Here is a 27,771-nt window from a genome sequence, read left to right as displayed (position 1 = left end):
TAATCCTGTTACTTTACTGATTACTTATTTTCAAAAGTAATTAATTACTTAGTTACTTTTTAAAAACACGATTTACAACCTGAATAGGTGATAAAGTGATAGATCTTTCAGCCCAATTCTACTTTTTCTGCATAATCATCATACAAAATGTAATCAAATGGAAAAGTCTCTTTTTAAAACTTGTTTTATTAGTTTTAATCTTTTAACTTTATGCATCAAGCAAACATTTAATTATCTGCAACATTCTCTGACTGGAAGAAATTAGTTTAACATTTAAACCTATTTTCTGCACATTCCAGCACATAAAATAAAATATTTTGTGTGTTTACACTCAGTCTTTCAAATAGATGCAAGTAAAACACAGCAGAAAATAAATAAAGTCAAAGACTAGCGGTCCTGTTGCTCTATTTTCACCTGTAAAGCAGGAGTGGGGTAGGCGGAGGGTTACCCTGGTACAGGTGTGCAGCGGTCAGTGGAAGAATCCGCGAGTTTCTCTGTGAGTTTCCCATTACGTCGTAGCTACTCGGTGCTTGTTTGGAAGTTTAGGGGTTTTTTCGCTGTAAAAAGAAGTTTTCTTCCCACGCACAACGGACACTAATGTTTTTGTCACTTTTTATGGAATCAAACTCAAAGTAAGGTCAGTACTTCCACGCTTTAAACGCTGCACGCTCATACTCTCTCTGCACTCGATATATGATCCATTGTTGATCTGCACACAGCTGTTGTCACGAACGTCGCGCTCGCTTACGTCACTGTCATGAGACATTCTCGCAAAAGAAATCACGGTTTTAGTAACGCAGTAACGCAGCGTTCCTACGGGAAAGTAACGGTAATCTAATTACCGTTTTTGCAATAGTAATCCCTTACTTTACTTGTTACTTGAAAAAAGTAATCGGATTACAGTAACACCCATCCGTGCACATGACGAGCATGAGCCGAAAACGATCACTTCATCGACCTGGCTGGAGAAACGTATCAAACGAGCTTCACACAGCCTGAGCGGGTTCACACTGAGCAGCAGCTGCAGTGAGAACAGAGACTCTGCTTCCTGTCGTTGCACCTGTCCTCAATCAGGCCGATCGGTTCAACGGCTCAGAAGAATTGGTGCATTCACAGCGTGTTCTCTACTCTCTGCTAGACTGCACCGGCGAGCTCAACGTGTTATTTTGAAACAAGCTGAGCTGCTCAAAGCTGCTGTTTTATTGATCTGAGTCATGGTCTAAGTGAACTTTGATTATATTCTGTTTTTACAGGCAGCAGTGTGAAGGTTAGCGTCAGCTCGATGAGGGTTAAGCATGTGCAGTACGTCGTTAGGGCGCGAAGCTGCCGTTCCCATAGTCTACCAGCCTTTCCCTGAATTTCTTCTCTTCCTCTGTCATTATCTTAATAAAGGGAAAATCTGTTTAAGAGTACAGAAAGTTAAGCAAGGGTGATGCAAATCATCCCCAACAAGAGGTACAAGTTAAAAAATTAGAAATGATTAGCTTAACCACTGGGTTTATACTGCAGTCACATACCTGACGGTGAGCCTCCTCAGAGAGCCAGGCACACCCTCAGCTCCTCTAACGTTAGGCTTCGGTCTCTATCACTGTCGCAGTACTGGGCGAACTTCTTAGCACAGCGTCGTGGCTTCAGTCTGCGCCGCAGGAACTGACGGAGGGGTCGCGCCTCACGCTCACTGAGCCACCCGTCGGAGTCCACGTCCAGCTGATTAAAGTGCCACTGCAGCACCACCTCTGGCCTAGAAGACTCTGCAGCATCAGCGGGGGCATTATCCAGAGAGGAGGGAGATGACGAAGGAGCGACAGAGGGTGGAGGGTTTGAAGTGGGCGAAGGAGCACTGGAAGGATCTGTGTTTGAGTCTCTGATGGAAAGAAGAGATGAGACACTTTGCTGGTGTAAAGGACGCCACTTCATTCAGGCTCTTTTTTCAAATCACTTTTCACAGAAAACATTTAAAGAAACAGTTCTGTGACAAAATAGTGGAAAACTTAAATTTGAAAGTCACTCAAACCTTAAAATCTCTGTTAGCATCACAGAGAGCATGGAATAAGAGGAGCATCTTCACACATCTGTGCTCAGATTTGACAGTGTGTCTCAATGTTCACACACTAATCGCATAAAACCCAGCAGCTCTATTCACAACGCTCCAGCAGAACTCAATAAACATCCCATTTCACAAGAACGAGGGAGCCTGCTGACAAACAGAATCTCCAGATGGATTTCTCAGTTCCCTCTTATTAGTTATAAAGCAAGCTGAGCAACCGAAGCTTCAAATTGATGTCAGACACAAACCGCAAACAAGTCTGGAATGAATGAAACAGCAAAGCCAAAGTTATCGTGAAGAAAAATGCTGGAGCTGAAAATCTGTGCATGTTTGGTGGAGAATAATAAAGCGGGTGAAGGATGGGACACAGATGCATGAAAAGCATGAACCTGAAGAAGCGAGCCAACAACGTGTTTGTAAGCTGAGACTGAGGAGCAGATGGAAAGAATGAGGTAAGTGCTGATTGGCGAACGCGGGGAAACAGATGGGAATATTCCGTTCTGTTCTTCCTGCAGGTTATCAGGTGCTTGATCAAATCTGCACCGTTCACCGATGTGTGAAACCGGTTTTCCTTTTCGTTTCTGCGTACCATCTCAGCACGACAACACACCGGAGGAATCGCTATCAGCTCCTGCTGTGCAACAGGTGGCACATTACACACCTGAGACGGAAGAATTTCTCTTGATTTAAAGCAGATCTACAGGTTTCATGTTGAGCATGCAGGCACAGAGCGGACATAACGCAAATTTATGGTGCGAGTCTGAAGCCTGTTCCATTTCACAAAATCAAAACATATTTAAATAATACAAACACAGCCTGCTTAGTTCGTAGGGGTCTTCTAAACAGATGTCTGCTTATTAAGAAATGATTTTTATCTGAGATAACTGTGCCATCTACTGTTTCCACCATATGTTTCCTAAATCAGTGCCTGCTTACTCAAATATACTCGCACATTAGTCAGTTTTCTCTCTACAGAGAGGCATATTGAAATTTCAGGCACTAAGACAAACTTCCACATGAAGACACTTTGGGACTCTCAGAAACTCGACCTGCTACAGACATGTTTTTCATTTCTATTTAGAGATTCTGACATGAGAGTCCGTGCAGATGATGAAAAAGTGAGTAAACAACACTTTCAGACACAGCCTGAGAGGTTACTGTGAGTTTCACAGAAGATCATTAATCACTGCTGCACTTGTCACCCCCCTCACCCCAACCAATCACAGCAGATGGCCCCGCCCCTCCCTAAGCCTGGTTCTGCTGGAGGTTTCTTCCTGTTAAAAGGGAGTTTTTCCTTCCCACTGTCGCCAAAGTGCTGCTCATAGGGGGTCATATGATTGTTGGGTTTTCTCTGTATCTATGAAGCGCCTTGAGGCGACTTTTGTTGTGATTTGGCGCTATATAAATAAAATTGAATTGAATTGCAATTCAACTACAGCAGCGGTCTCCAACCTTTTCGGCGCCACGGACCGGTTTATGCCCGACAATATTTTCACGGACCGGCCTTTAAGGCGTCGCGGATAAATACAACAAAATAAAACTAGTACCAGTACTGAAAAAAAGAAGATTTATTCATAACACACGTGAAAAGACCCAGGAAAACCGAGTAAACGATAAAAACAATAACAAAATAACGCTGAAAACCAATAAAAACCCTGAAAACTATACATTTCACACCTGAGCCTCAACTCTCGCGGCCCGGTACCAAACGACTCACGGACCGGGGGTTGGGGACCGCTGGTCTACAGTATCCAGACTTACTGGTAGGGACTGTGACTCCCAGCATGCTGTGCTTCCACCTGCAGCGCTCTGACCAGACTCTGAAGGAACATCTTCTTACGAGCTCCAGGACAGCCTGTGGGATCAGAGTGAAGACTGTAACCTGAACGATATGAACGTCATCGGCCTCCACGTGACATCAGACACATAACAAATGGCCTAAATATAGTAAACAGGATGAGAAAATCACATCTGGGCAAACTGCTTTTCAGTTATTTTGGCTGAAAATGGAAAATGTGTGAAATGTTTACAGGATGTTTTAAATCTGTATATTTTTGTTTCTCCACCAATCAGAAACGGTCATGTTTACCAGGCAGAGGTTTCTCCAGTGATGCAGCCTCTGCCCCAGTGCAGTCTGGGATTTGATTCCTGTGAGTGCACACACACACACACACACACAGACACACACACACACACACACACACACACACACACACACAGGATCATCACATATAAAGTCAACCCAATTGGAAAAATGTGAAAAAAATAACATAAAAAAGGACTTAATGTAAAAAACAGGGTTTGTGTGGAATCACTGATCACATTTTCATGGACGTACACATTAAAAGAAAAACTTTATATGGCTCATCTCACTTCATGATTTATTTTTAGCTTTTTATTGTTTATTAATGCGACGAAGCCCCGGCTGAGTGTTGTGAGCGCTGTCATCTCGGTCATTTGAAAGCAGCAGCTGAGGCTGTAAACTCCTGTTTACTGAGGTCACAGAGGGACTGAGCAGTAGGATTTGAATTAAGAAATGCAAAATATGACTGGCACTTCTTTTCATGTACACAAATCTGATGCTTTGATTTGTTTTGTGTGCTAAACGGGGAAACAGCTGTTTGATTTAATTGGCTGACAGTGATTTCTATTTACAGAAGTACAAGTCCAACCACATGAAGCGCTTAGACATTAGATAGAAGAATTTTAAAAAATGCATTAGGCCTAAGGGAGTTTATTCTCACATCAGTGAACCAAAACCATCACAAGAAAACATCCACCAGTTCGCTCCCAGGAGTTTGAAAGCAGCTGTTCAGCAACGCTGATAAAGCCCCTCGAGGACAGAAAAGTCCGACCGTAATTTATTCTGATTTGCTCCGTGTCTTTCCTTTAAGGCAAATCCACCTAGGGAGCAGTGACAGTAATTTGTGTAAAATTATATGATTAACATGAAATGCTTCTGTGACTTCAAAACCAGTCAAATCTGACGACTGGAAGGGAGGACGGGGGATAAGAGGAGCGGAAAAAGAAAAGACAGTAAAAGAGAAAGTTTTTAAAAGGAATAACAGTCAAGTTTCCAACACACTAATGAGCTAAATGATGAACAAACAGATTTATTACCGTGCTGAGGTGCCTGGTCGTGGCCTCCCAGTGTCCACTCTGACACACCAGCAGTAACCTGTAGCAGTGTGGCACTGCACGGGGCTGTAACGCCCATCTGCAGTGCATTCTGGGATGAAACGCTCATCCTCACGGGCTTGACGAGTCTGAGAGAGCAGAGACGCTCGCTCACGCTGACAAGTCTGAGGATTGTCTGCGCACACACACACACACACTTATTCTATATCAAGTTACATAAAATACACACAAAGGCTGTTTAAAACATGTGGAATGAAACTTTAAGCGTTAAAAGAAGAGTACATATATTAGAATACATATATAAACATATACCGACTCTTACCAGGAGGTCGTCTGAGTGAGCGGTTTCCTCGTGGCTCAGAGTTCATCAGGATGGTCACCCAGAACGGAGGCGCCGTCAGCTCTGGATGAGAATAAAACAGCTTTCAAATAAGATTTCAGAGTATTTCCCTTTTTCTTAGAGGTCGTTCAGTTGAATATATGCTACGATAACACAACGTGACATGAAAAAAACTGCATCCAGTAGAGATGGACCGATCCGATATTACGTATCGGTATCAGTCCGATACTGACGTAAATTACTGGATCGGATATCGGAGAGAAATAAAAAATGTAAAATGTTGTTTTTGGTCCACCAGAAAGAGGAAACCAGCGGCTGAACAACAGCAGCACTATTAAGCTTGATAAGCTGTTGTTAGAATTTATTTAATATTACTTTCTACACCAGGATCTTTTTCTAGCAGCTGACGTAACTGTGCAGGGGCGGATCTAGCAAAGTTTAGCCAGGGGGGCCGATAGGGCATTAACAGGGAAAAGGGGGCACAAAGACATACTTTTCTTTCTTATTCTCATTTAAAATGTCGAGCTTTTAATAAATAATTATCTGAATCTTACACCCAAAGATTTAATCTGATGTAAAATGTATAGAAGTCCATTACTGTAAGTCTAATATACCCTAGTAAGCTATAGTACTTTTTCCTTTGGGAAGATACCATCTGTGAATTCTGCAATTCTGTTGAAGAAAGATGTTGAATCTATTTAATTATTCTTGAAAAATAATTTAATTCTGTGCATTTTTTTTCACACTGCATCAAATTAAAGTTGATTACGTCAATTAAGCATCATGAGGTGGAGGGTGGGGGTGGTTCCCTATTTTTATTTTGCTGGGAGTTTGCAACCCTATTAGTTAGGTTGCTTAATATTTCTGCTAAGTACTCTTTAAGATAACAGAATAGGGAGGATGGAGCAGGTTTAAGTTTGTTAGATTGATCAGTGTTGCTGAACTATGAAATATTTTGGGCGCAGTGTATTTTTTACATACAGGTGTAACAGAATAGCTTTAGTGTTGTTATTTATTTAAACTTGAGTATGAACTTATACAAAATGCAGCAAGATATTAAAAAACAGTTTTATTGATTAAAAAACACACTATATCGGATTCATATCGGTATCGGCAGATATCCAAATTTATGATATCGGTATCGGACATAAAAAAGTGGTATTGTGCCATCTCTAGCATCCAGTATACGTATGTGTTATATTTATATTATATTATATTTCAAGTACACTGGGAGGAACACAGAGCTTTTCCCTGTATCAAAACATCCCCACTGTTTAACACCCACGACTGACCCAAATATATCTTAACGTAAACCGAAACCGAATTTTTGGGCCACAAAAGGGAACAAGCTGCAAACACCCACTGACGGGTCATCGGCTTATAAGTCGACATTTGCGTTCTGTATTCCACAAACACACACAATACAATACAATTTTATTTATATAGCACATTTAAAAAACCACAGGTATGCCAAAGTGCTTCACAGAATGAGTTAAGAGCAATAATAAATACAAAATACAAAATATGAATAAAATATACCAGACGTTCCCAAAGTGTGGGGCCCGCCCCCTAGGGGGGGCGCAGAGCCATTGCAGGGGGGGCGCGGCATGAAAAGGGGAAAAAAAAAACAAAAAAAACAATGCTGCTAGCACGGGGCGCCTACACAAAAGCAGGAGATGAAGCATCGCTGAATATGTTTCCAAATCAACTTCATTCTAAGCCAAAGACTAGAAAATATAGCGAAGCATATCTTCCCTTTGGTTTCACCTGCACAAGTGCCAAGGTAGGTCTCCCCTGAAGAATTGGTTTTCCCTTTGTCGGGAGCACACGCTGGGCTGTTCAAATCACGGACAAACAGGATCCCACATTCTTGATTTTTAGTTCACAAACACTTGTTGTAATGACTAACTACTCCTGACATTTTGGAGATGTTAGCTCTTTATGCATTAAAGTTACTGTGGGATACAAATAACATCAGGCTGATCCTGCCAGGATTTGTTCCCCCTGTCTAAATCACGGACAAACAGTATCCCACAGTTGTTCATGTTTTTAAACCCATTTTGCACAGAGAGGCATTTTTTTTTTTTTTTGAAAAATGTATTGATAGCAATGTTGAATATTATTACACAGGAAAAAAACAACTACATGTAAAATAATCACACCGTGACGCCTCTGCCTTTCTAAATAGACAGTAACTGCGTGTTTATATGTAAGTGTGTAAAACCTGAAGATAGAGACAAAATACTGTTAATCTGACTATCTGCCATTCTGCAATTCCTCTCATGTAAACAATAACGTGGCGCACAGCTGACGTGAAAAAAGGCACATGAACTCTATTCCTCGTCCACACGTAAACGCAAAAAATTAGTTTTAAAAAATCTCCATTTTCGCCGTTTGTGTGGACGAAACAGCTACGTTTTCAAAAATACCCGTGTAGGTGTGGACGTAGTGTAAATTAGTTAGCAGTTTATTTTCTTAGATTACTTGTTTTTGCTTAATTGTTTACTAAATGTTTGAGGTGTGAAATAAACCGCAATTGAGCAAAATATGGGTGTGTGTGGTTGGAGGATGTGTTAGTGCGTGCGTGTGTGTGTGTGCGCGCGTGCGAGGGGGGGGGGGGGCGCGAACATTTTTCTGTAAAACAAAGGGGGGCCCAGCGAAAAAAGTTTGGGAACCACTGAAATATACTAACAGGCGGGTGACATAACTAACCAATAATACACCAGGCATAGTAGGCACTAGTGAAGTCCACACACAATGCTGAAGGTTAAAACATTATAAACATTAACAAAGTGATAAAGATAAGTTCCAGTACACTAAAAGTGTGGGCTCTAGGAGGCGGGGCTAAATGTGGGCTCTAGGAGGCGGGGAAAGCAAGGCTAAACAAATAGGTTTTTAATCGAGATTTAAAAGATTGAATTGAATCAGACGCCCGAATAGCTAGGGGGAGGTTATTCCAGAGGTAGGGTGCGACAGCGGCGAATGCGCGGTCACCTCTGGTCTTGAGCCGAGATCTAGGTCGCAGCAGGAGCATTTGGCCTGCTGATCTAAGCGCTCTCCCAGGGGTATAATAGCTGAGGAGATCCGTAAGATAGCTGCGCGCGGTGTTATTTATGATTTTAAAAGTGAGCAATAAGACACATCCACTGTGTTACTGTTATGCCTTTTGGTCAAAGGTCAGTAGTTAGTGCATAGTCTGATTAAGTTACATAAGCAAAGTGATAAATAAGTTTAAAGTTAAGAAATATTATAAGTAATTCATGCTAAAAACAGTTAAAATGTCTTGGTTCGAAATTTGCTCAGAGTGAGACATCGTTATCACAAGCGATCCTTGTATTGTATGTGCGCAAATGGGAGCGAGGGAGCGCTCTGATCATTCGCCTATCTTTGACGTATTTTCGCCGTTAATGCCATGAAAAGTGTTTCGGCAGTATTAAAAAGAGTGAACGAGTTCATGTACACGCTAAAAGTGCCCTACACGCTTGTACCTTGGGAAACGTTCGTCTTTGTGAGTATTAATATGTTCAGAAGTAACTTTTATATGTTTACCCGGAGTTAACTGTGATGCTAATGTAACGCACGTGTTAAGCTAGGCTAATCATTAAGTTTGCCATTAAGACGTATTAGCTAGCAATTTATTTTCACTTTCTGTATATTTCAGTTACAAATAAGAAATAGCAAGGAGAAGCCTTGAGAGAGGATAAGGCTTTAAAGGATCTTCATTAAAAGCAAGAAAAGCAAGCCTTGTGTGGAGATCTCATCTATTTTGTTCGCTAGCTGTCTAGCTTCACATGGTCACGTGTCGTGAAGGCAGCATAGTTACTCTAAACTCACGAGGACTTTTTATCTTCACCATGTTGTTTGCTTCTGAGTAATATTATGTGGGGGTTTGTTTAAAGATCTCAAGAACCAGTACCATGTTACATATTATATATTATATTATGTTAAATCTGATGCTGTGAAAAAGCAATGAGGAGCACTGTCACATTGTAGTTGTTATTAAAAAAGGGAAAGTTTGGAAAGTTAGAAATGTTAAGGAGGGTTAAAACAGAAAAGACTTGACCCTGGAACCTCTGCTGTGTCGTCAGTGTGTTTTATGGTTTTGTTTGTTTAAGATGAAAAATGAAACAAATTAAAACCCATACATGTAAAATGATAATCAATTTATTTTTTTACATTTGTTAGAAGATTCAACATATACCCCGGTTCCTAAAAAGTGTAATTTTCTGAGTCGTGTATGTGATATTTCAAGTTTTTCCACTTTACAAAACATGAAAATTAGCTTTCTGTTCCTCACTTACAGCTAATCTTTAATTGAAACTGACGTGCTGGTATATAAATGACATGTAGTGAGCTTCACAGAGGTTAGTCATGTATGCATTAAAATATCTTTAGTAGAAGAGGTTTTTATTTTCTCACCTGCAGGTTTTCTAGGCTCCAGCGTAGGTCCAGGTCCAACGTCTCCATCTGAAAGAAAAGAAAACAGAGTGAATGGAAGAAGAAGATGAGGGGATAGTTTGGACAGATGGAGGAAAACATGTGAAAAATACTTTAAATTTAACAAGAAACTTAGAGATGCTACATTTCTACATGACGCTGCAGAGCAGCTCAAGAAACCTTTACCAAAAATCCTCAGTTGCATCTGTAAGGGGACAAAACTTTTATAAACCCATAAAAGCTCATTAAAACTACACTTATGCTGCCAGTATAAGATTTTGCTGCAGCACGTAGTAGAGCCAGACTGGACAAGAGCATAAACCTGATGGAGACTGCTGCTTTAGAAAATCTGAATGTCAGAGAAAATAACCTTTAAATCAGAGCAGACCAAACCTGGCAACCTTTTCTGACTTGGAGTGGAATATCTTGGAGACGTTATGGAGCATTAAGTTTGTTTTCCTCTTGGCTGAGTTTTTTTGGTGCTATTTTTATGTTTTATAATGTAAAGAAGTAAAAAAAGGACCCAAAAAAGAATGAGAGTAGAGGGAAAATCAGACAAAGAGGCATTTTTAGAGTCTTGGCATGTGAAGTGCTCTGTGAATTATTAAGTCCCTGCAGATGTGTCTGGCAGAGAAACAAGCAGCGTGTGATGCCAGGAAAAGGCAGAAGGAAGGACAAATGAGAAACATACAGACACACATCTAACCTGTAGTGAATGAAACGTGAGTGTGTGCGCACTGTGCTCCACAGTTGTTTTAAAGCATGGACAGTACTGCCTTTGTGCACTTTAAATAAAGCGTCTTCTTACCTTTGACTGGAGTTGCATCTGTATCGGTGATCTGAACGAGCTTGGTGAGGTGATCTGTTCAGAATAACAGGCACAGCTCAGAGTGGACAACAGACTAAAGTTCAACATTCGTTCTGAAGAATTAGAGGACTTCCATCTTTTCAGGCCTTGGCTGTTGTTTGCATGTATTCTCGAGTGCTGGTGTATTTGTTGTTGTTACACTTGGAGCTGATAAATACCGAACGATCGCTACTTTTACTGAAGTGCATGAAACCAGAAGACTTCACAACCAGTGTTGGGAAGGTTACTTTTAACATGTATTCCATTACAGATTACATGCCCCAAAATGTATTCTGTAACGTATTCCGTTACGTTACTCAATGAGAGTAACGTATTCTGAATACTTTGGATTACTTAATATATTATCATGCTGTTTACAACTACATGAATGTACTATTGCTGTGATTTATTACTGTTACTGAAGGTCCGCGGCTCAGAACCGTAGTAAAGGGACCTCTGGCTAATACGGTGGGTTCTGTGTCGGCTCGTAGCCGAAAACTAGCTTTACTTTGTTGTCTGGGTCAACTTTGCTAGCAGAGACAGAGAGAGGCGTTGAAAGGCTGCTCCAACAGAACTTATTGTTTCAGAGGAAAACACGAACACGGTGTACAGTCGAGTCTTAATAGCTTACTTACAGCTGGGCTCGTCAGGCTCTCTTCTTGGCTGCAGTGGTTATTATTATATTTACATGCTTCCAGCTCCCGTTTCTGCTCGATGACAGCTCGTACTTTTCCTTTTTCTCCCTCCCTCGCTCACAGACACATAACGTGTATGGCAGTCCATTCTCCCTGCAGCACGGACTACACTGCCCATGATGCTACATTCTTTAGAGCTATACCTGTAGCATTCTGCCTGTTAGCTTAGCACAACAACAACAACAGGCGCTCTCTCACCCAGGAAACACGCAGAGAGAGAGCGTCACCCTGTAACCATGGCAACCGTAACGCCGCCTGGAACAACAGAACGTAGCTGTCAAACAAAACCCAAACAGTCCTGACCCGCCACAATATGAAACAGGGAAGTACCGCCGTGTAATCCATTTATTTCAACAAAGTAACTGTATTCTAAATACCACCTTTTTAAACGGTAACTGTAACGGAATACAGTTACTCATATTTTGTATTTTAAATACGTAACGGCGGTACATGTATTCTGTTACTCCCCAACACTGTTCACAACCAAGTCCACGCACAGACTGTTAGTGTTCTATTAGTGTAGACTATTTCCTGCTGTCTGATACATGTGAGAAACTGTCATTTATGTATGAAAAGAGCTTAAGAAAATTACTCCTTCATTCTCTGCTGCAGGTAGCAACATGTATGCTGGTAAAGTAGTCCATGCAAACAAAAATACTCGAGTTTCATTACAAAGTAAAGCAGTTTTAATAAAAGACATCAAAGAAAACCCTGAATACAGTAAATAAGGCAAATCAAATCAGTGCTTCCATACATGACATGTGAGCTCACCAAAATACATCAAATACATGCGTTAGAATAGCATTTTTTATAAAATACATCAAAATGTTATTTTAAAGTGTTTCACAGTTAAGTTTTTTTGTTTTGGGTTTTTTTGCCAACAATCTAATACTTTGAATAAAACATAACTGACCGGTGCAGTTGGGGATCACGTGGAAGACCGTGGTACCACTGACAGGTTTGCCATCAGGCGTGGAGCACCAGCAATATCCGGTCTGGTTGTGGCACTGTATGGGCATGAAGTGACCTTCGGGACTGCACGCGGGCACAAAAACTGCAGCTGCAGGACTACCACGGCTGCGGGCTCTGGCCTCAAAGCCCTGAGCTCGGGCCAGCTGGCATTTAGTCTGCAACGGATCTAAAACAGAGGAAATTAGTATCCACATGTGCTGCTATAGATGGGAAGAGTGGAAATTCTGAATCCTGATGATACAGATGTGCATACCGTTGCTCTGCCGACCAATAAAAAGTAGTCATTGTTAATTTGAGGAGAATGGCTCTATTGACTGAGTTGATTCACTTGGGAAGAACATTTTAAGCTGATTGAATGAAGGACAGGAGCACAGTGGTGTCCGTTTATTTACGCTCCTGGTTTAAGATTAAAACAGTCATTAAGAGCAGGCAGAGGTGGCAGGAAACTACAGCTAATTAATAACAGGCGTCACCACCAGAGCATCATGGGAAACATTAAGAACAGCTTGTGATGATGTCGCTGTAAAGCCGTGTACCTGCACAGTGTCCCCGCGGGACGTGGCGGAGCTGTGTGTTGATGCACTGTGCCCTCTGAAAGGCACACAGCGATTTATACAGCCTGCCATTGCTGCCACACACAGGTCTGTGGCGCCCCCTCTGGCAGTCCAGCACACAACCACGAGGCCACATGTTCTCTGTGATCAGGAAGGGCTGCAAACAGGAAACAGTGTGGATTGTCATGTCAGTTATAAACACACTATGGAGAGAAAAGACAGTAAAAAGAGGTTTTAAAGCTTCGACATGTCAGCCGTCTGTGACGAGGTGGTGGAGGAATCCTGCTCACGGTTATAGTTTGTTCATATCTAAGTCTATGAGTTTCAGTTTATCTCTCCTGTGTCCTTTGTATCTCATTTAAAGGTCTGTGTGCTTGGTGTTTTTCTGTCTTGTTACATCCTACTTTCTATTGATAGACTGTGTCTGGTGCATGTTTTAGCTTTACTTCTCTGTGTCGTCTTATCCTGATTTAGTTCAGCTGAGTCCTCCAAGTGTGTCGCCTCTCTGTGTATTTATAGGCTGTGTCCCAATTCAGGGTCTGCAGCCTTAAAGTACGCAGCCTCAACGATCCTCAAGGGCCGCGTACTTAAAGACCGCTAAGGCCAGAAGTGCGAGGCTTGTGAAATGGGACGGTCTAGCCTCCGTCTCTGCCCAGGTTGCCTAGCAACCATGATACTAACAGCTGGAAACGTTTCATACAGTTTGTTTGACAGAAATGAAGGAGAACATCTTTTGTTCAATTGTTTGTTTCTACATGAGCTTTGATCATTCTCTGATTAAGCTCAGCTATTGAACGGCGTATATTTTAAAGTAAAGGCTTTAAAACCAAGTTAGTACAAACGTCACTGATGTCACATGACTTTGCCGACATGTGGCCAACAGTAATGTTTTAATGTTCTTCGTTATTAAACATTTGCACATAAATAAGTGACATAATATTCAGTACTTAGTTTACAAAGTTTACTCTTCTGGCGCCCCTCATCCGCCGTTTTTTTCGGCAAAATTATCCACACCCACCGCCGCGCTATGCATTCTGGGATATGTTGGGCCACGAAGTCTACACCGCCACATCCTTAAAATTCAGGGAAATGAAGGACGCATTTGAGGGCCGCATTTCGAGCAGCCTTCGAATTGGGACAGCCTTCGTCGTGTCGCTGTGACGTAATCGGCCTTAAAATGCGGCCTTTAAGGCTGCAGACCCTGAATTGGGATGCAGCCATAGTCGCTGTCTCCTTTTGGCAGATCGTCACGCTACAGCTGTGAAGGATAAAGTGACCAGAACTTTGTCTGACTATTAAAGTCACTCCTTAAAAAAGTGCTTAAAAGAAAACGAGCGAGAGGAAAGAGAATAAACGGCCTCATCAATGTGTCGGGAAAGGCCGTTACGGAGCGTCTTCCTCACACCTGCAGTTTTACCTGTAAACTGGCTCCAGCTTTGCAAACTGAGTGGATAAACTTTATTGAGGGAGAATGGCAACATTTACAGTTATTTATTCACCTTTCAGTCACTTTAATTTTAAACTGTGTAATTTTAAAACTGTGTATTTATTATCTCAATCTTATTGCCTGTTCTTATTGTTCTTATCTTTAACATTATGCTGCTCTGTTGTGTGTAATTGCCAGTCTGCACAGTCTCCATTTCTTCTAGGAGCTGCGATTGGCTCTGTGCCTCACGGGGAGACTTTAAGGTGCATTAAGTGATTTTCTTTTAATTTTCAAGGTAAATATAATGAATGAAAAAATGAGTCCGTGACAAGCAGCATAATATTTTGGAAGAACTCATTAAAACCTCTAAGAAGGCAGTGGAAACATGGCCAAAAGCTATTTAGGCTGCACACCACAGCTTCCTCTTTTCTGAGCCGTACAATTTATGCTAATCTTTCACCAAACTGCTTCCAAAATAATTCTGACGTTTTTACACTGCCATGAAAATAGAATTTACAGGACTGATACTGCTACTGCATTTTACTGGGCTCCACTCAAACATACCAGCAGAGGTATATTCGAGACACTGGGGATGAGAAAGGCCACAGAAGAAAAATCCTTGTGAATTTTGTTGTGCACGATCAGATCTAACAGACGAACCTTCAGAGCAAATTCATCCAAAGATACTGAGAATGCACAACATGTAAACTTGTGACAAAGAGAGAGGAAAAGGGAGGAGAGGCATTGATTCATGGAGAATCTGGTGAGTGCGATGACCTAAATCACTCCCACATGAGCCTGAAAGCCCACTCTCAAGTCACAGTCACACACATCTCTATTTAAATACACAGATTCCTCACATCGCCTCGCAGACTCACCGAAAACTCCCCAAACATACAAGGTGGTGCGCACTCAGCTCACGGCTCTACAATACATACAGAGTTGGCTGCTAACTCCACCCTCTCACTCTTCATCAGAGCCTCTTTGTCAGCGGGCCTCCCGTCTCTCCTCACACACGCTAACACACACACGCTAACACACACACACGCTAACACACACACGCTAACACACACACGCTAACACACACGGGTAAATTTGCTATGGTGTGTCAAACATTGCTGACATAATTTAGTGGTGAATGAGGCCTCTGTGCCTTAATGCCAGGACATTAATTAATGTATTGACTGTAGAGATTAATGTGAACAAATCAAGATACACAAACAGAGCGAACAAATAAAGCTTTGCTGCTGCTCTCTCCTCAGACACAAGAGCAAACACGACCAATTAAGTTATTTTAGTGAGCAAACATGTCAATCATTCGCTGGTTTTATGCAGACTGTTGTGACACGGCTTTGCAAATGTAATAATTTGGGTATTAGGGGTCCACACTTCGTTAGCGTTGCTTCAGTTCATTGAGATTTGTGGGGTATTTGTTCACACACGCGTTGATATGACGTGTTTAGGCCAGCCTCCAATTCCACATGTTGATCCTTGGACATTTACCCACAATGTGATGTTTGCATCGTCCCTGAGTAATTCAAGAGCCGGTGACCAGTGTTGGTCAAGTTACTTGAAAAAAGTAATCAGTAACTAATTACTTCTCCAAAAAAGTAATCCTGTTACTTTACTGATTACTTATTTTCAAAAGTAATTAATTACTTAGTTACTTAGTTACTTTTTAAAAACACGATTTACAACCTGAATAGGTGATAAAGTGATAGATCTTTCAGCCCAATTCTACTTTTTCTGCATAATCATCATACAAAATGTAATCAAATGGAAAAGTCTCTTTTTAAAACTTGTTTTATTAGTTTTAATCTTTTAACTTTATGCATCAAGCAAACATTTAATTACCTGCAACATTCTCTGACTGGAAGAAATTTGTTTAACATTTAAACCTATTTTCTGCACATTCCAGCACATAAAATAAAATATTTTGTGTTTACACTCAGTCTTTCAAATAGATGCAAGTAAAACACAGCAGAAAATAAATAAAGTCAAAGACTAGCGGTCCTGTTGCTCTATTTTCACCTGTAAAGCAGGAGTTGGGTAGGCGGAGGGTTACCCTGGTGCAGGTGTGCAGCGGTCAGTGGAAGAATCCGCGAGTTTCTCTGTGAGTTTCCCATTACGTCGTAGCTACTCGGTGCTTGTTTGGAAGTTTAGGGGTTTTTTCGCTGTAAAAAGAAGTTTTCTTCCCACGCACAACGGACACTAATGTTTTTGTCACTTTTTATGGAATCAAACTCAAAGTAAGGTCAGTACTTCCACGCTTTAAACGCTGCACGCTCATACTCTCTCTGCACTCGATATATGATCCATTGTTGATCTGCACACAGCTGTTGTCACGAACGTCGCACTCGCTTACGTCACTGTCATGAGACATTCTCGCAAAAAAATCACGGTTTTAGTAACGCAGTAACGCAGCGATCCTACGGGAAAGTAACGGTAATCTAATTACTGTTTTTGCAATAGTAATCTCTTACTTTACTCGTTACTTGAAAAAAGTAATCGGATTACAGTAACGCGTTACTGCCCATCTCTGCCGGTGACTCAGAAATGAAGGTAAAAAATTGCAAAAATTGAACGCTACGAACTCAATCAGCTGATTCAGAAGAGGTCAGAGGTCAGAGTGAGTCGTGGATTTTACACGGAGGACAAAAGGAAGAACGAGAGGAAAGCATCCTGGAAGAGAAAGAGGCCATTAAGAAAAAATAATAAATTAATAAAACACTGCCAAGGGAATAAATGATGAATAAAAAATATGTTTTTGATTATGAAAGGGATAAAAAAAAATTAATTTGAGGACAGAGAAAAAATAAAAACTTATTAGTGACAAAGAAGCCTAGAAGGAGGTGCAAGAGGTGGAGCAGGAGTCTAGCTGGTAGACTGGCTGTCCTGTCAGGCACAACTACACCAACGACTCCTCAGTGTTAAAATGATTCGCATCAACGTTTCTGGCCTTGTAAACTCGAGCCCGAGTGTGTGCGAGCAGCAGAGAAAGTGAGAACAAGCTGCCACTGTCTCCTCCTGCCTCGCACCTTCCAGATTCCTCAGAGTGGCGACTGTAGGAAAACAGAAAAACTCATCTCCTGAGCTTTGCCGTGTGATGTTTGGCGTGAGAGCAGCTGATGCTGACGAAAGGCCTGTTAACACCCCGAGCTGGGATTTAGCGTCAGAACAAACCGCCTGTGTCGTGGGGAATCACTCACTTAAGTCTGAATTTAATTTATGCAGCAGGTCATTAAAGGGCAAACACACACAGATGAATGGTGATGACATGTTTACATCTCAGGTGCAGATGTGTGCGCACAAACATCACCTTGTTTTCTTACTTTTCTACATGCATACGGTGCGACTGGAGGAGACCAGCTCTTTTGTATATTTCAAACCATCCATCCAGTTTCTGCTGTTTATCAGGTGAGACACCTCCTTCTCCCGTCACCTCCTCTAGTTCTTCTCGCTGGACACTGAGCCAGTTTAGAGATGTAATCCCTCCAGCGTGTCGTGGCTCCATCCTGGGATTTCCTCCCAACTAGAGTTGCCTGAAAAATCTCCCCAGGCATCCAGGAGCCACGCCCGAACCACTTCAGCTGGCTGCTTTCAGTGAGGAGGAAGAGTTGCCTCATTTTTGAAGAAAGCGACTAAAGCAACTTCCAGTGAGAGCAGAGGATATGAATGACCGACTCTGGTGGGGGAATTAAAGCAATCAGAGACCGGAATATCCACACGCCTCTGAATTCGTAGCACCGGCCAAATTCTCATTCGCTATTTTACAGTTTCCAGACTCACAGCCGCACGGGGAGATGAGACTAACGTCACCGTCCAGCTTCGTATTGGCTTTAAATGCCCTACACAGCTTTCTCATACAATCTGGTCCACGAAAAGTTAACAAACTGGTTTAGCTTTTGTTATGTTTAGTCAAGCAACATGCTACATTTTCATTACAGTTCTGCAAGTAGGACGCACTGCAGACGTTAATAAAACTGATTCCATATTCTTTCGTTCAGTGATCGTGTAGGATGTCTCCTTAAGAAGTAAAAGACCTTTGACCGTTTAGTTTATGTACGAATTTCCTCTGATGTCTTTGTGAATTTTTGTATCTGGTTATGGCCCTAATGCTGTAAAATCCAAACACATTATCTCAACATAGAGGAGATCTTATTTATAAAGATGTTGTGTCCCTCGTAAAAAGCACTAATACAAGAAAGAGGTACGGGACAGCTGGACTCCCACAGGAGATGTTGTGGGTCAAGTTCAGCATCTTCCAGCCGGAGCTGCAGGGACATCACTTCTTGTCATCATTCATCATTCACCAACTACAACTACAGCCTCTGTCAGGCTTTTACAGCACGCCGGGGGCTCAGTCAGAGGCCAGGCTGCTGTCAAACACTGTCAGGGTTTTTATCGTGCAGTTTTCTATCCAGTCCAGCAGGAAACAGCGAGCAGAAAGAAGACAGAAGCTTTACAAACGCAGAGATATTTTTTAAAACTCTATTATGACGATGCATTCAGGCACCAGTGGGAAACCTAAAACAATATACAATGTTAAAAGTTATTTTATTGATGCTATTATTAACAATGTAGTTTTAATTCTTTATAACTGGAAGAGACATTTTTGATTTATTGAGACATCACAACTAGGGCTGCACGATTTTTTGGCTTAGAATTGAGATCACGATTCTCTCACGATTTTCTTTCCCAGTATAAATATTTATTGCGCTTATTAACTGCACATCAACTTCGTAACAGTTGAGACTGAACATAAAAACAATAAATAAACATAAAAACAACAAATGTCTCACGTTTTGTCGTTGCAGCAAAATGTTGTACTGCTTGAAATTGCGTCTCCACCGTTGCTCGACACTGCGTGTATAGAGCAGGTAGTGCAACAATAGAACAATAGTTGCGGGACGGCACTGTGTAGCGTTTGTCTAGGGTGTTGATCATTTTCCTAAATCCCTCGTTTTGCACAGTGTTGATGGAGCCATATCTTTGGTCAGGTGATAAGTAATAGCCTCCGTAATTTCTTTGTGCCTGCGGGAGTTCGACGGGTATAGGGAAGCGCTGTATAAGGTTCCCGTTATTGATGTTTGGGTGGTTGACCGGGACGGATTTTCTCCTGTCACTTTCTCGTCATCCCTGACGTGCTCTCCGTTGTTTTTTCCTGCTGATTTTAGCATCACACGGCACAGCCAGTGTTGCCAACTCCTCAGTAAGGTAAATCGCTATTGGTTGTCCTAAAAGTCGCTAGAAGTCGCTAAATGATGTCATCACCTAATTTGCATAATTGGTCATGCTAATGTATTGTAACCTACGTTGTTGGAGAGAGAAATAACATCGTGGACGAGACAAAGTGAGCAAAAAACGTCCTAAATGCATTTAGAATTTATTTAGAACTACAAATTAAATTTCTTTTAGCAATTATTGTTTTTTGTAATGTCTTTCACGTCTTTTTTTAGCGACTTTTTTTTAGAAAAAAAGTCGCTAGGGGGTCTGAAAACTCGCTAAATATAGCGACAAAGTCGCTAAGTTGGCAACACTGGGCACAGCTTCTGTATCACGTGGTGTAAGGCTCCGCCCTCGTCATTTGTTGAGCAGGAAGAGTGAGCGCTTGTTTTCATGCAGATTACGTCCCGGATCAAAATGCGGCACAATCGTCGTCATCTTTTTTTTTTTTTTTTAATCGTTGTCATTTGGAAATGAAATCGCACATAAATATGAATCGAGATCACGATTTTCTAACGATTAATCGTGCAGCCCTAATCACAACCCTAATTCCAAAAAAGTTTGGACGCTTTGTAAAATGTAAATGTAATGATCTCATAAACATGACTAAAAATAAAAAGCATATCAAATGTTTAAACTGAGACATTTTGTAACTAATTAGGTTAATTATGAACCCATCAGTAAAATTAGTGGTTATGAAAAGAGCATCACAGAGAGGCGGGGTTTCTCAGACGTAAAGATGGACAGAGATTGACCAGTCGACAGAAAACACATCTACAAATTGAGGAACAATTTCAGAGCATTGCTTCTTGTAAAACTATGAAGGCTTGAATGTTTATCACCTGCAGTGCACCTCTCCATCCACACATGCAGGGTAGCGCTCTGCCGTGCAAAGAAGCCGTATGTGCACATGATCCAGAAACACTGCTGGGCCAACGCTCATTTCAAATGGACTCAGGCAAAGTGGAAAACTGCTCAGAATAATCGAACAGGTTTTTGTTTTCTTTTGAAACATGGACACCGTGTTCTCTGGCCTAAAGAGAAGAGGGATCATCTGGCTCGTCATCAGTGCTCGGTTTAAAAGGCGTGCATGGAATTGGCAGTTTGCACATCTGGAAAGAGGCCATCAGTGCCAATCTGTTTTTTATTTCACTCCTGAAAACGAAGCCGTTTGTTGTTTTTAATCTCTCTCTGCACTTCTTCTCTATCTCCACTTTCAACCAGTTGAAATAGAAAAGTGCTTCTCATTGGAGATCTGCTGAGGTTCTCTCTCCAATACTGGTGTATTAAATGACTGGTGTGTGAGTCTATGTAAGTAAAATTGAATTGTACTGAGCTGAATAGGAATACCAGTGGTCAGAAACATTGAAATGGTATTTTCTAGAGGTGGGAATCACCATACATCCCACGATACGATATTATTGCAATTTTTTAAAATATTTTGCGATATTCAGATTCTGTACATAAAGGTAAACTTTATCAATATTCATTTTCTCTAATATCAAAGTCTCACACTCAGTCTTTCTCTCATTTCAGTTTGATTGTTGACAAACTGAACGGTTTGTATTACAGTCTAGTCCAACTTAACTGAATCAACCATCTGGTACAATTATAGCTATTCTGAACTATGCAGTTTATGAAAACTATGCAGCCCCTTCAGCAACTGAAGAATTTGAAAGTAAATTAAAACAAAATATAATTTTACATTAAATAAAAAAGTTTTCAACTTAATTAAAATAAAACATGTCTTAAATTAAAATAAGTAAACTGTCATGTTTATTGCTGCCAAAAACAAGTGAAACACATTTGGACAGTGAAGGAATGTCAGGATTCTTGCTCAGAAAAAGGATCAACATGCTCTGAAGTCAGAGCACAAAAACCTTTTTTGTAACAAAATATTGATTTCTGCTGTCCCTGTATCCATACATTATTAGAAACAAAATATCACCATGCTAAACAGTATCCATTTTTTCCCCCACCCATATTTTCAGGTAAACTTCCAGCCGGCCTCTTGCATTATTTCTTTATTCCATCAGCCTAATAGTAGTTTTTAAGAACGTAACACTGTTGCTCTGTGTTTTTTACCCCCCCATGTTAGCGCTGAAGTATTTCTATTCAGAGTGCTTCTGGCAGTGTGCAGTGACTTTAGTCAGCGTGCCATATTTCATGTTCAATAATATTTATCCACGCACTCACAGTGTGTAGCTGATATTTGTCTAGCACACTGTAAAATAAATGACAGGATTACTGGAGCTGTTTTTCATTCTCTGTCTCACGCACACACACCTGTCTATCTCCCATGAGTAGCAGCTTAAATATTTGCCTGGCAGTGCAGTGTGTGTGTGTGTGTGTGTGTGTGTGTGTGTGTGTGTGTGTGTGGTCCTGCTGGCTGGTCCTACCCTCCTGTCCTCCAGGGAGCTCTCACAAACCAGGGACAACTACTAAATCAACCCGATTAATGAATGTCTTTATGCTGAATATAAACATCGTGTGGGCCAGAATAAAGCGAATAATACAAACGCTCCTCTGAGGCCGCGTCACGACTGCTCGCTTTGACTAAAGCGATTATGAAGATGATAAAACCAGACAGTTTAGACCCACTGTGGTTGCTGTTAGTGGCCAGTCCCTGAACAGTAATACTCAATTACACAGATAAAACACTTTTTAACATTTAGCAGCTGCAAGATTTTTTTTCTTACCCACACTAAAAGCGCTGTCGCCTCTGCAGCTCCGTTTTTGTTTTTTTTTAAACTTTTTTTAGCTTGGGTAGAATTGTGGTGTAAAGGGGTCGACTTTGGTTTACTTTTCTTTGAGAAAACTAACCTTTACACTTTAGAGGAAAGATACTCTTTCACAAAAGCAGCTAATTTGTGAGTACACATGCAGATATTTTCAGTTAAAGTCCAACAAATCAAACTAAATCTTACGGTTGTTGGTATCTGCATGAAACACACAAATGTGAATAAAACTCAAGGCTAGTAGTTCAAAAGCAATAAAATAAAAGTCTTAAATATTGTTCCACCCAAGACCTGCAATTTTCCAAGAAGCTCGCCAACAACTTTTATGGAACATGGTCAGTCCTCTTTCATATCAAATGTAGAGGCTTATTAAATGCCTCATAAATGCACGTTTTTAAAAATGGCTTGTACCTATTACCTTGATAAACTTTTGACTTTAAAGGTTTTTAGGCCAGAGTCCGGGTTTAATTCATTTCACAGACCTTTCACAAAAGGAACAAACATGAACAAGAATCATCCAAAAAAGAGAAAACATCCAGTGATGCACTTTTTTGAAGACAGACGTTTGAGGAGAATGATCAGAGCGCTCTGAGCTGATAGGACGCTCGGATCAACAGTAACTCAAAGTCACCCAGTCGTTACAATCAAGGTGTGCAGAAGAGCAGCTCTGAAGACTCAGTACATCAGACCTTAAAGCAGCAGACGTCACTCCTAAGCTAAGAGCAGAAAACTCTCCAGAAGAACAGAAGACTGGAAAATGTCATCTGATCTGTTGGGTCTCAATTTCTACTGCAACATTCAGATGGTAGGGTCAACAATAAAGAAAAGGAAAGCTGCTTCATATCAATAGTTCAGGCTGGTGGCAAAGGTGTAATGGTGTGGGGGATGTTTTCACGGCACACTTCAGGGTCCTTAGTCCTACCCGAGTGTTGCTGCTGACCATTTCCATCCATTTACGACCACAAGATAAAATCTTCTGACAGCTACTTAAGGATAACACACCATGCCATAAAACAGGTTTCTTGAACATGACAACAAGCTCACTGTGCTCAAACTCCACAGTCACAGTCACCAGATCGTAATCCAATACAAAACCTTTGGGTGAGTCGCATCATGGATGTGCAGTCGATAAATCTGCAGCAACTGTGTGATGCTACCATGTCAATATGGACCAAACCCAGTACTAGCCTGGTGTAGCTAATGAAGTGTGCATCATGGACATGATCTGCTGTCCTGCCCTCCTTCAAGGTTACTTTATTTATACCCAAGATAAAAGAAACTTTCTTTAATTTAAATTTAAAAAGAAAAATTCACCCCGTAGCAGATGGGAACCATTATTCAGAATTGTTAAAGCCATCTGTCGTACCTGTTTAGAGTACAGGGAGGCTAAACAGGGCTGTGACTCACCTATCAGACGACTGGAGCATCTCACTATCTGATTCAGGTCTGACCGAACCATGCCACCAAGCAAAAAGATAAAAGCAGACTGAATATAAGATAAAACAAAGTTCAGATTGTTCAGTCAGTGTGAAAATGATCGAGTTTCCTGAGGCTGTAAAGGCGCGGCGACCTTTTTGCAGACCGATTTGCAATTCTCGTGAAAATTGAGTATTTCATTGATTATGGTTGAAAGATATTTATATGACTGCACTTGATCTGTTTTCTGTCCTTTGCATTCACCTGTGAGGAGCTGATAATTCGGTCTAATATAAGGTTACTTTGTGAGTCTCGTATGGTGGAAGTTATCTGCTTAAATGTGCATCAATTATAAATTCATACATTTTCATCTTTAGATCCTATTTAAAATCATAACATCACATGAAATCCTGCTGTGCGGTTAGTTTTGTTCACTTTTCATCTTGAACGTGTGTTTATGTGATACAACTCACTTTGGTAGCTCTTAGACAGACATAACGTTACTGCGGTTTTAGTTTATTTTTCTCAAAAATACACCTTTAGATTTTGTTTCTGTTTACCGGAAACTCTGTTTTTGTCCATTTGTGTAAAAGTTTAACAAAGTTTAGAATAAGTGGGTTAGTTTACTTAGCTAGGTTACAGTTACTAGTTTGAGGATCGAAGACAAGACACGAATGTACAGGGAAGTCGAGGCAGAACAGAACAACACATTATTATAACTGTGGTCCGGTCCATTAGTCCAGTAACGCATTAACCGCTCTGTGTCCAATCAGGAACGTTAGCGTGACCCGTGAACGCGCTCTGATAAAGTGAAACCTTATTTTTCCAGACATGTTTGCGTCTGCACCGCTGCTGTTACAGAACTGCCAGAGAAATGAGAGTTCGGGTCTTACCGCCGTCTTGTCGGTCTGAACCGACTCCGAGAGCAAGAAGAGGAGCAGCGCGCGGCAGGTGAAGGTGAGCGCGAGCATCATTGCTGCCACGGAGGAGCACACGCGGAGCGGCCGCGCGCCGCTGGCTCTGTGGTGTGCCGAGGTTTCAGAGCTGAGGCCGGCCACAGTTTGAGCGCGCTGGCGTGATCGAGGAAGAAGAGGCACGTCGGGACTCAGGAGCCGCTCCTTCCGACCTGCTCACGTCCTCATGCTGCTGCGAAGTGGTCGCGAGCTCCTCCGAGGAGTGTGGCTCAGCACGCGCACATTAGACCCTCTGCTTCCCAAAGTGTACTGCCCATTTCCGCTCTCCTCGTGCCAAAAAAGCTAACGCAATCCAAAGGGTGAAGCACAAAGCTCTCTGAAACTTACACGCTTGTAAATCCAGTCCAGTCTCTCACAACACCTGGATCCACTTCTGAAAGCTCAAGAAAGCAATTTAAACTCAAATAAACAAAAGAAACGTGTTTATTTTTACAACTGCATGAACATCTGTGTTTACGAAGGAGAGACAAATTAAAGGAAAAACCCAAACCCCCTCTAAAGTTAAGGGATCTGGGGTATTTTCAGCATTTAAAATGAATAAATTAAAATTAAATTAGATTAAAATATTTTATTAGAAACTTTTGTGCTATGTATGATTCTCATCTCCCGTGTAGCCCTGTGCCCTCATACAGATGTATTATTGAAATGGTAGAGTGGTCTACAAAGTGGTGAAAGAAAGATTTCTTCCTAAGTTAACTTACAATCCTGTATATCCTCCTTTTACAAAAGATTCAGCATCAATATATACTTAAAGTATTGAAAGGAAACATACTCGTGGGACGCCCGTGTTTCAGTGCACTAATTGGGACGTGCACTGAAATCAACAAGTAGCTTGTGATCGGTACTTTAAATTAACTGATTTTATTACTTTTTTAACTTTGTCAGATTGTCATCTTTTGGAGGCAGTAAAAAGATTTGCACTTCTAACATTAAATATAAAGATAGTTATGAATTTGAGCTTAGAGGAATTCACTAAATGGAAAAACTTCACAAGCAGGAAAAAAAAACTTCCGTAAGTGAAAATGTTAAAAATAGTAACACAATCATAGATCACTGAGCTTTAAGAAGAACAAACATTGTTTAATGAAACAACTATATAAAATCAGTTTCTGAGTGATCTCCTTTATCCTATGATCCGTTCTCTTACCTGTCTGAACACCTGATAAATTGCGCACCGACATGTTAAATTGTGCTCTCAGCACCCAAAACACCAAATTATTGGTGTTTTGGAAGAATGGAGCTCCATGCCTCTGTGCTGTGGGTTTCTTTTTCCTTTCATTTGTCTCCCTTCAGTGAGCGCTACTGGCACAGAGGATCACGTGTACCAATATTTCCTTTAGCCCACAAAAATCCCTGTGCAGGCCGAGCATGATTTAAATGGTATCAACTCCGTATTTATATTAGAAAGCCTCACTGGCTGCTTGGCTGAACGTATTGGGAATCATGTAATAGCACTTCACGTGTCTTAAACTGTACACATGACTATAATTTATATTTTATTGTAATTCTCACCACCTAGCAGTGTGGCTGTCTGCCGTTCGGTTACTTTCATGTCACCTCTCATTAAATATTCTCTCTGCAGAGTCAGCACATGCAGACAGAGTAATGCATTTATGAGAACTTTATGACGTTCACCAGTAAAGTTTTAAAGTGTATACGATCATGAATGTTTTAGTCTTCAACTTTCAGAGTTTTGTATTTTTTATTGGCCTCTTGGTGAGGATAATGGGAAGTTAATGTACATGTGAAATTCGGGGTTTATATTTTGTAATTACAAGATTTAATGTGATTTAAATGCAGAGATGGGCAGTAACGCGTTACTTGTAACGAGTTACAGTACTTTTTTCAAGTAACGAGTAAAGTAAGGGATTACTATTGCAAAAACGGTAATTAGATTACCGTTACTTTCCCGTAGGAACGCTGCGTTACTGCGTTACTAAAACCGTGATTTTTTGCGAGAATGTCTCATGACAGTGACGTAAGCGAGTGCGACGTTCGTGACAACAGCTGTGTGCAGATCAACAATGGATCATATATCGAGTGCAGAGAGAGTATGAGCGTGCAGCGTTTAAAGCGTGGAAGTACTGACCTTACTTTGAGTTTGATTCCATAAAAAGTGACAAAAACATTAGTGTCCGTTGTGCGTGGGAAGAAAACTTCTTTTTACAGCGAAAAAACCCCTAAACTTCCAAACAAGCACCGAGTAGCTACGACGTAATGGGAAACTCACAGAGAAACTCGCGGATTCTTCCACTGACCGCTGCACACCTGCACCAGGGTAACCCTCCGCCTACCCCACTCCTGCTTTACAGGTGAAAATAGAGCAACAGGACCGCTAGTCTTTGACTTTATTTATTTTCTGCTGTGTTTTACTTGCATCTATTTGAAAGACTGAGTGTAAACACAAAAAATATTTTATTTTATGTGCTGGAATGTGCAGAAAATAGGTTTAAATGTTAAACAAATTTCTTCCAGTCAGAGAATGTTGCAGATAATTAAATGTTTGCTTGATGCATAAAGTTAAAAGATTAAAACTAATAAAACAAGTTTTAAAAAGAGACTTTTCCATTTGATTACATTTTGTATGATGATTATGCAGAAAAAGTAGAATTGGGCTGAAAGATCTATCACTTTATCACCTATTCAGGTTGTAAATCGTGTTTTTAAAAAGTAACTAAGTAATTAATTACTTTTGAAAATAAGTAATCAGTAATGGGATTACTTTTTGGGGGAGGTAATCAGTAATTAGTTACTGATTACTTTTTTCAAGTAACTTGACCAACACTGTTTAAATGTTCCACCTCTGCAATCTTTTGCATTGACTGCAGGTTCTCAGTAATTCATGAACGCTCATAAACAATCCCGCTGGCTAACTTATCGCGGTCATTTTGAGGGTTAAGTGGACATTTCCTGTGGACTTAAAGAAAGTCACCTGGATAAGCCCAGTTGTGCTGGATGATG

General features: G+C 40.9%; 1 protein-coding gene across 1 annotated transcript; it reads right to left on the bottom strand.

Annotated features, from left to right (window-relative positions):
- Window positions 1–1,523: 1,523 nt before the first annotated feature.
- LOC148099678 (SPARC-related modular calcium-binding protein 1-like) lies at window positions 1,524–24,999 on the bottom strand. Its single transcript, XM_087851766.1, has 10 exons — window positions 24,730–24,999; window positions 13,013–13,187; window positions 12,418–12,642; window positions 10,771–10,824; window positions 9,945–9,992; window positions 5,508–5,588; window positions 5,168–5,360; window positions 4,137–4,195; window positions 3,809–3,902; window positions 1,524–1,864 (listed from the first exon to the last, which is right to left on the bottom strand). The coding sequence occupies exons 1-10, from the start codon at window positions 24,808–24,810 to the stop codon at window positions 1,534–1,536; spliced, it is 1,341 nt and encodes a 446-aa protein (XP_087707892.1). The 5' UTR covers window positions 24,811–24,999; the 3' UTR covers window positions 1,524–1,533.
- Window positions 25,000–27,771: the final 2,772 nt, after the last annotated feature.

Source organism: Neolamprologus brichardi, chromosome 14, assembly GCF_056152115.1.
Source record: "Neolamprologus brichardi isolate AB-2024 chromosome 14, ASM5615211v1, whole genome shotgun sequence".
In the NCBI taxonomy this organism is placed as follows: Eukaryota; Metazoa; Chordata; class Actinopteri; order Cichliformes; family Cichlidae; genus Neolamprologus; species Neolamprologus brichardi.
The sequence above is the reverse complement of the archived record's forward strand: the minus strand, read 5'-3'. Positions and strand labels throughout refer to the sequence as shown.

What these genes read in the sequence shown, in the direction of transcription:
- LOC148099678 (XM_087851766.1), bottom strand. Translation starts at nt 24,810, where the DNA reads ATGATGCTCGCGCTCACCTTCACCTGCCGCGCGCTGCTCCTCTTCTTG. An exon ending in TTCAGACCGACAAGACGGCG is followed by an intron (nt 13,188 to 24,729) that starts GTAAGACCCGAA and finishes TCCTGTTTGCAG; the next exon opens with CCCTTCCTGATCACAGAGAA. An exon ending in CGTGATCCCCAACTGCACCG is followed by an intron (nt 10,825 to 12,417) that starts GTCAGTTATGTT and finishes TATTCTGAACAG; the next exon opens with ATCACCTCACCAAGCTCGTT.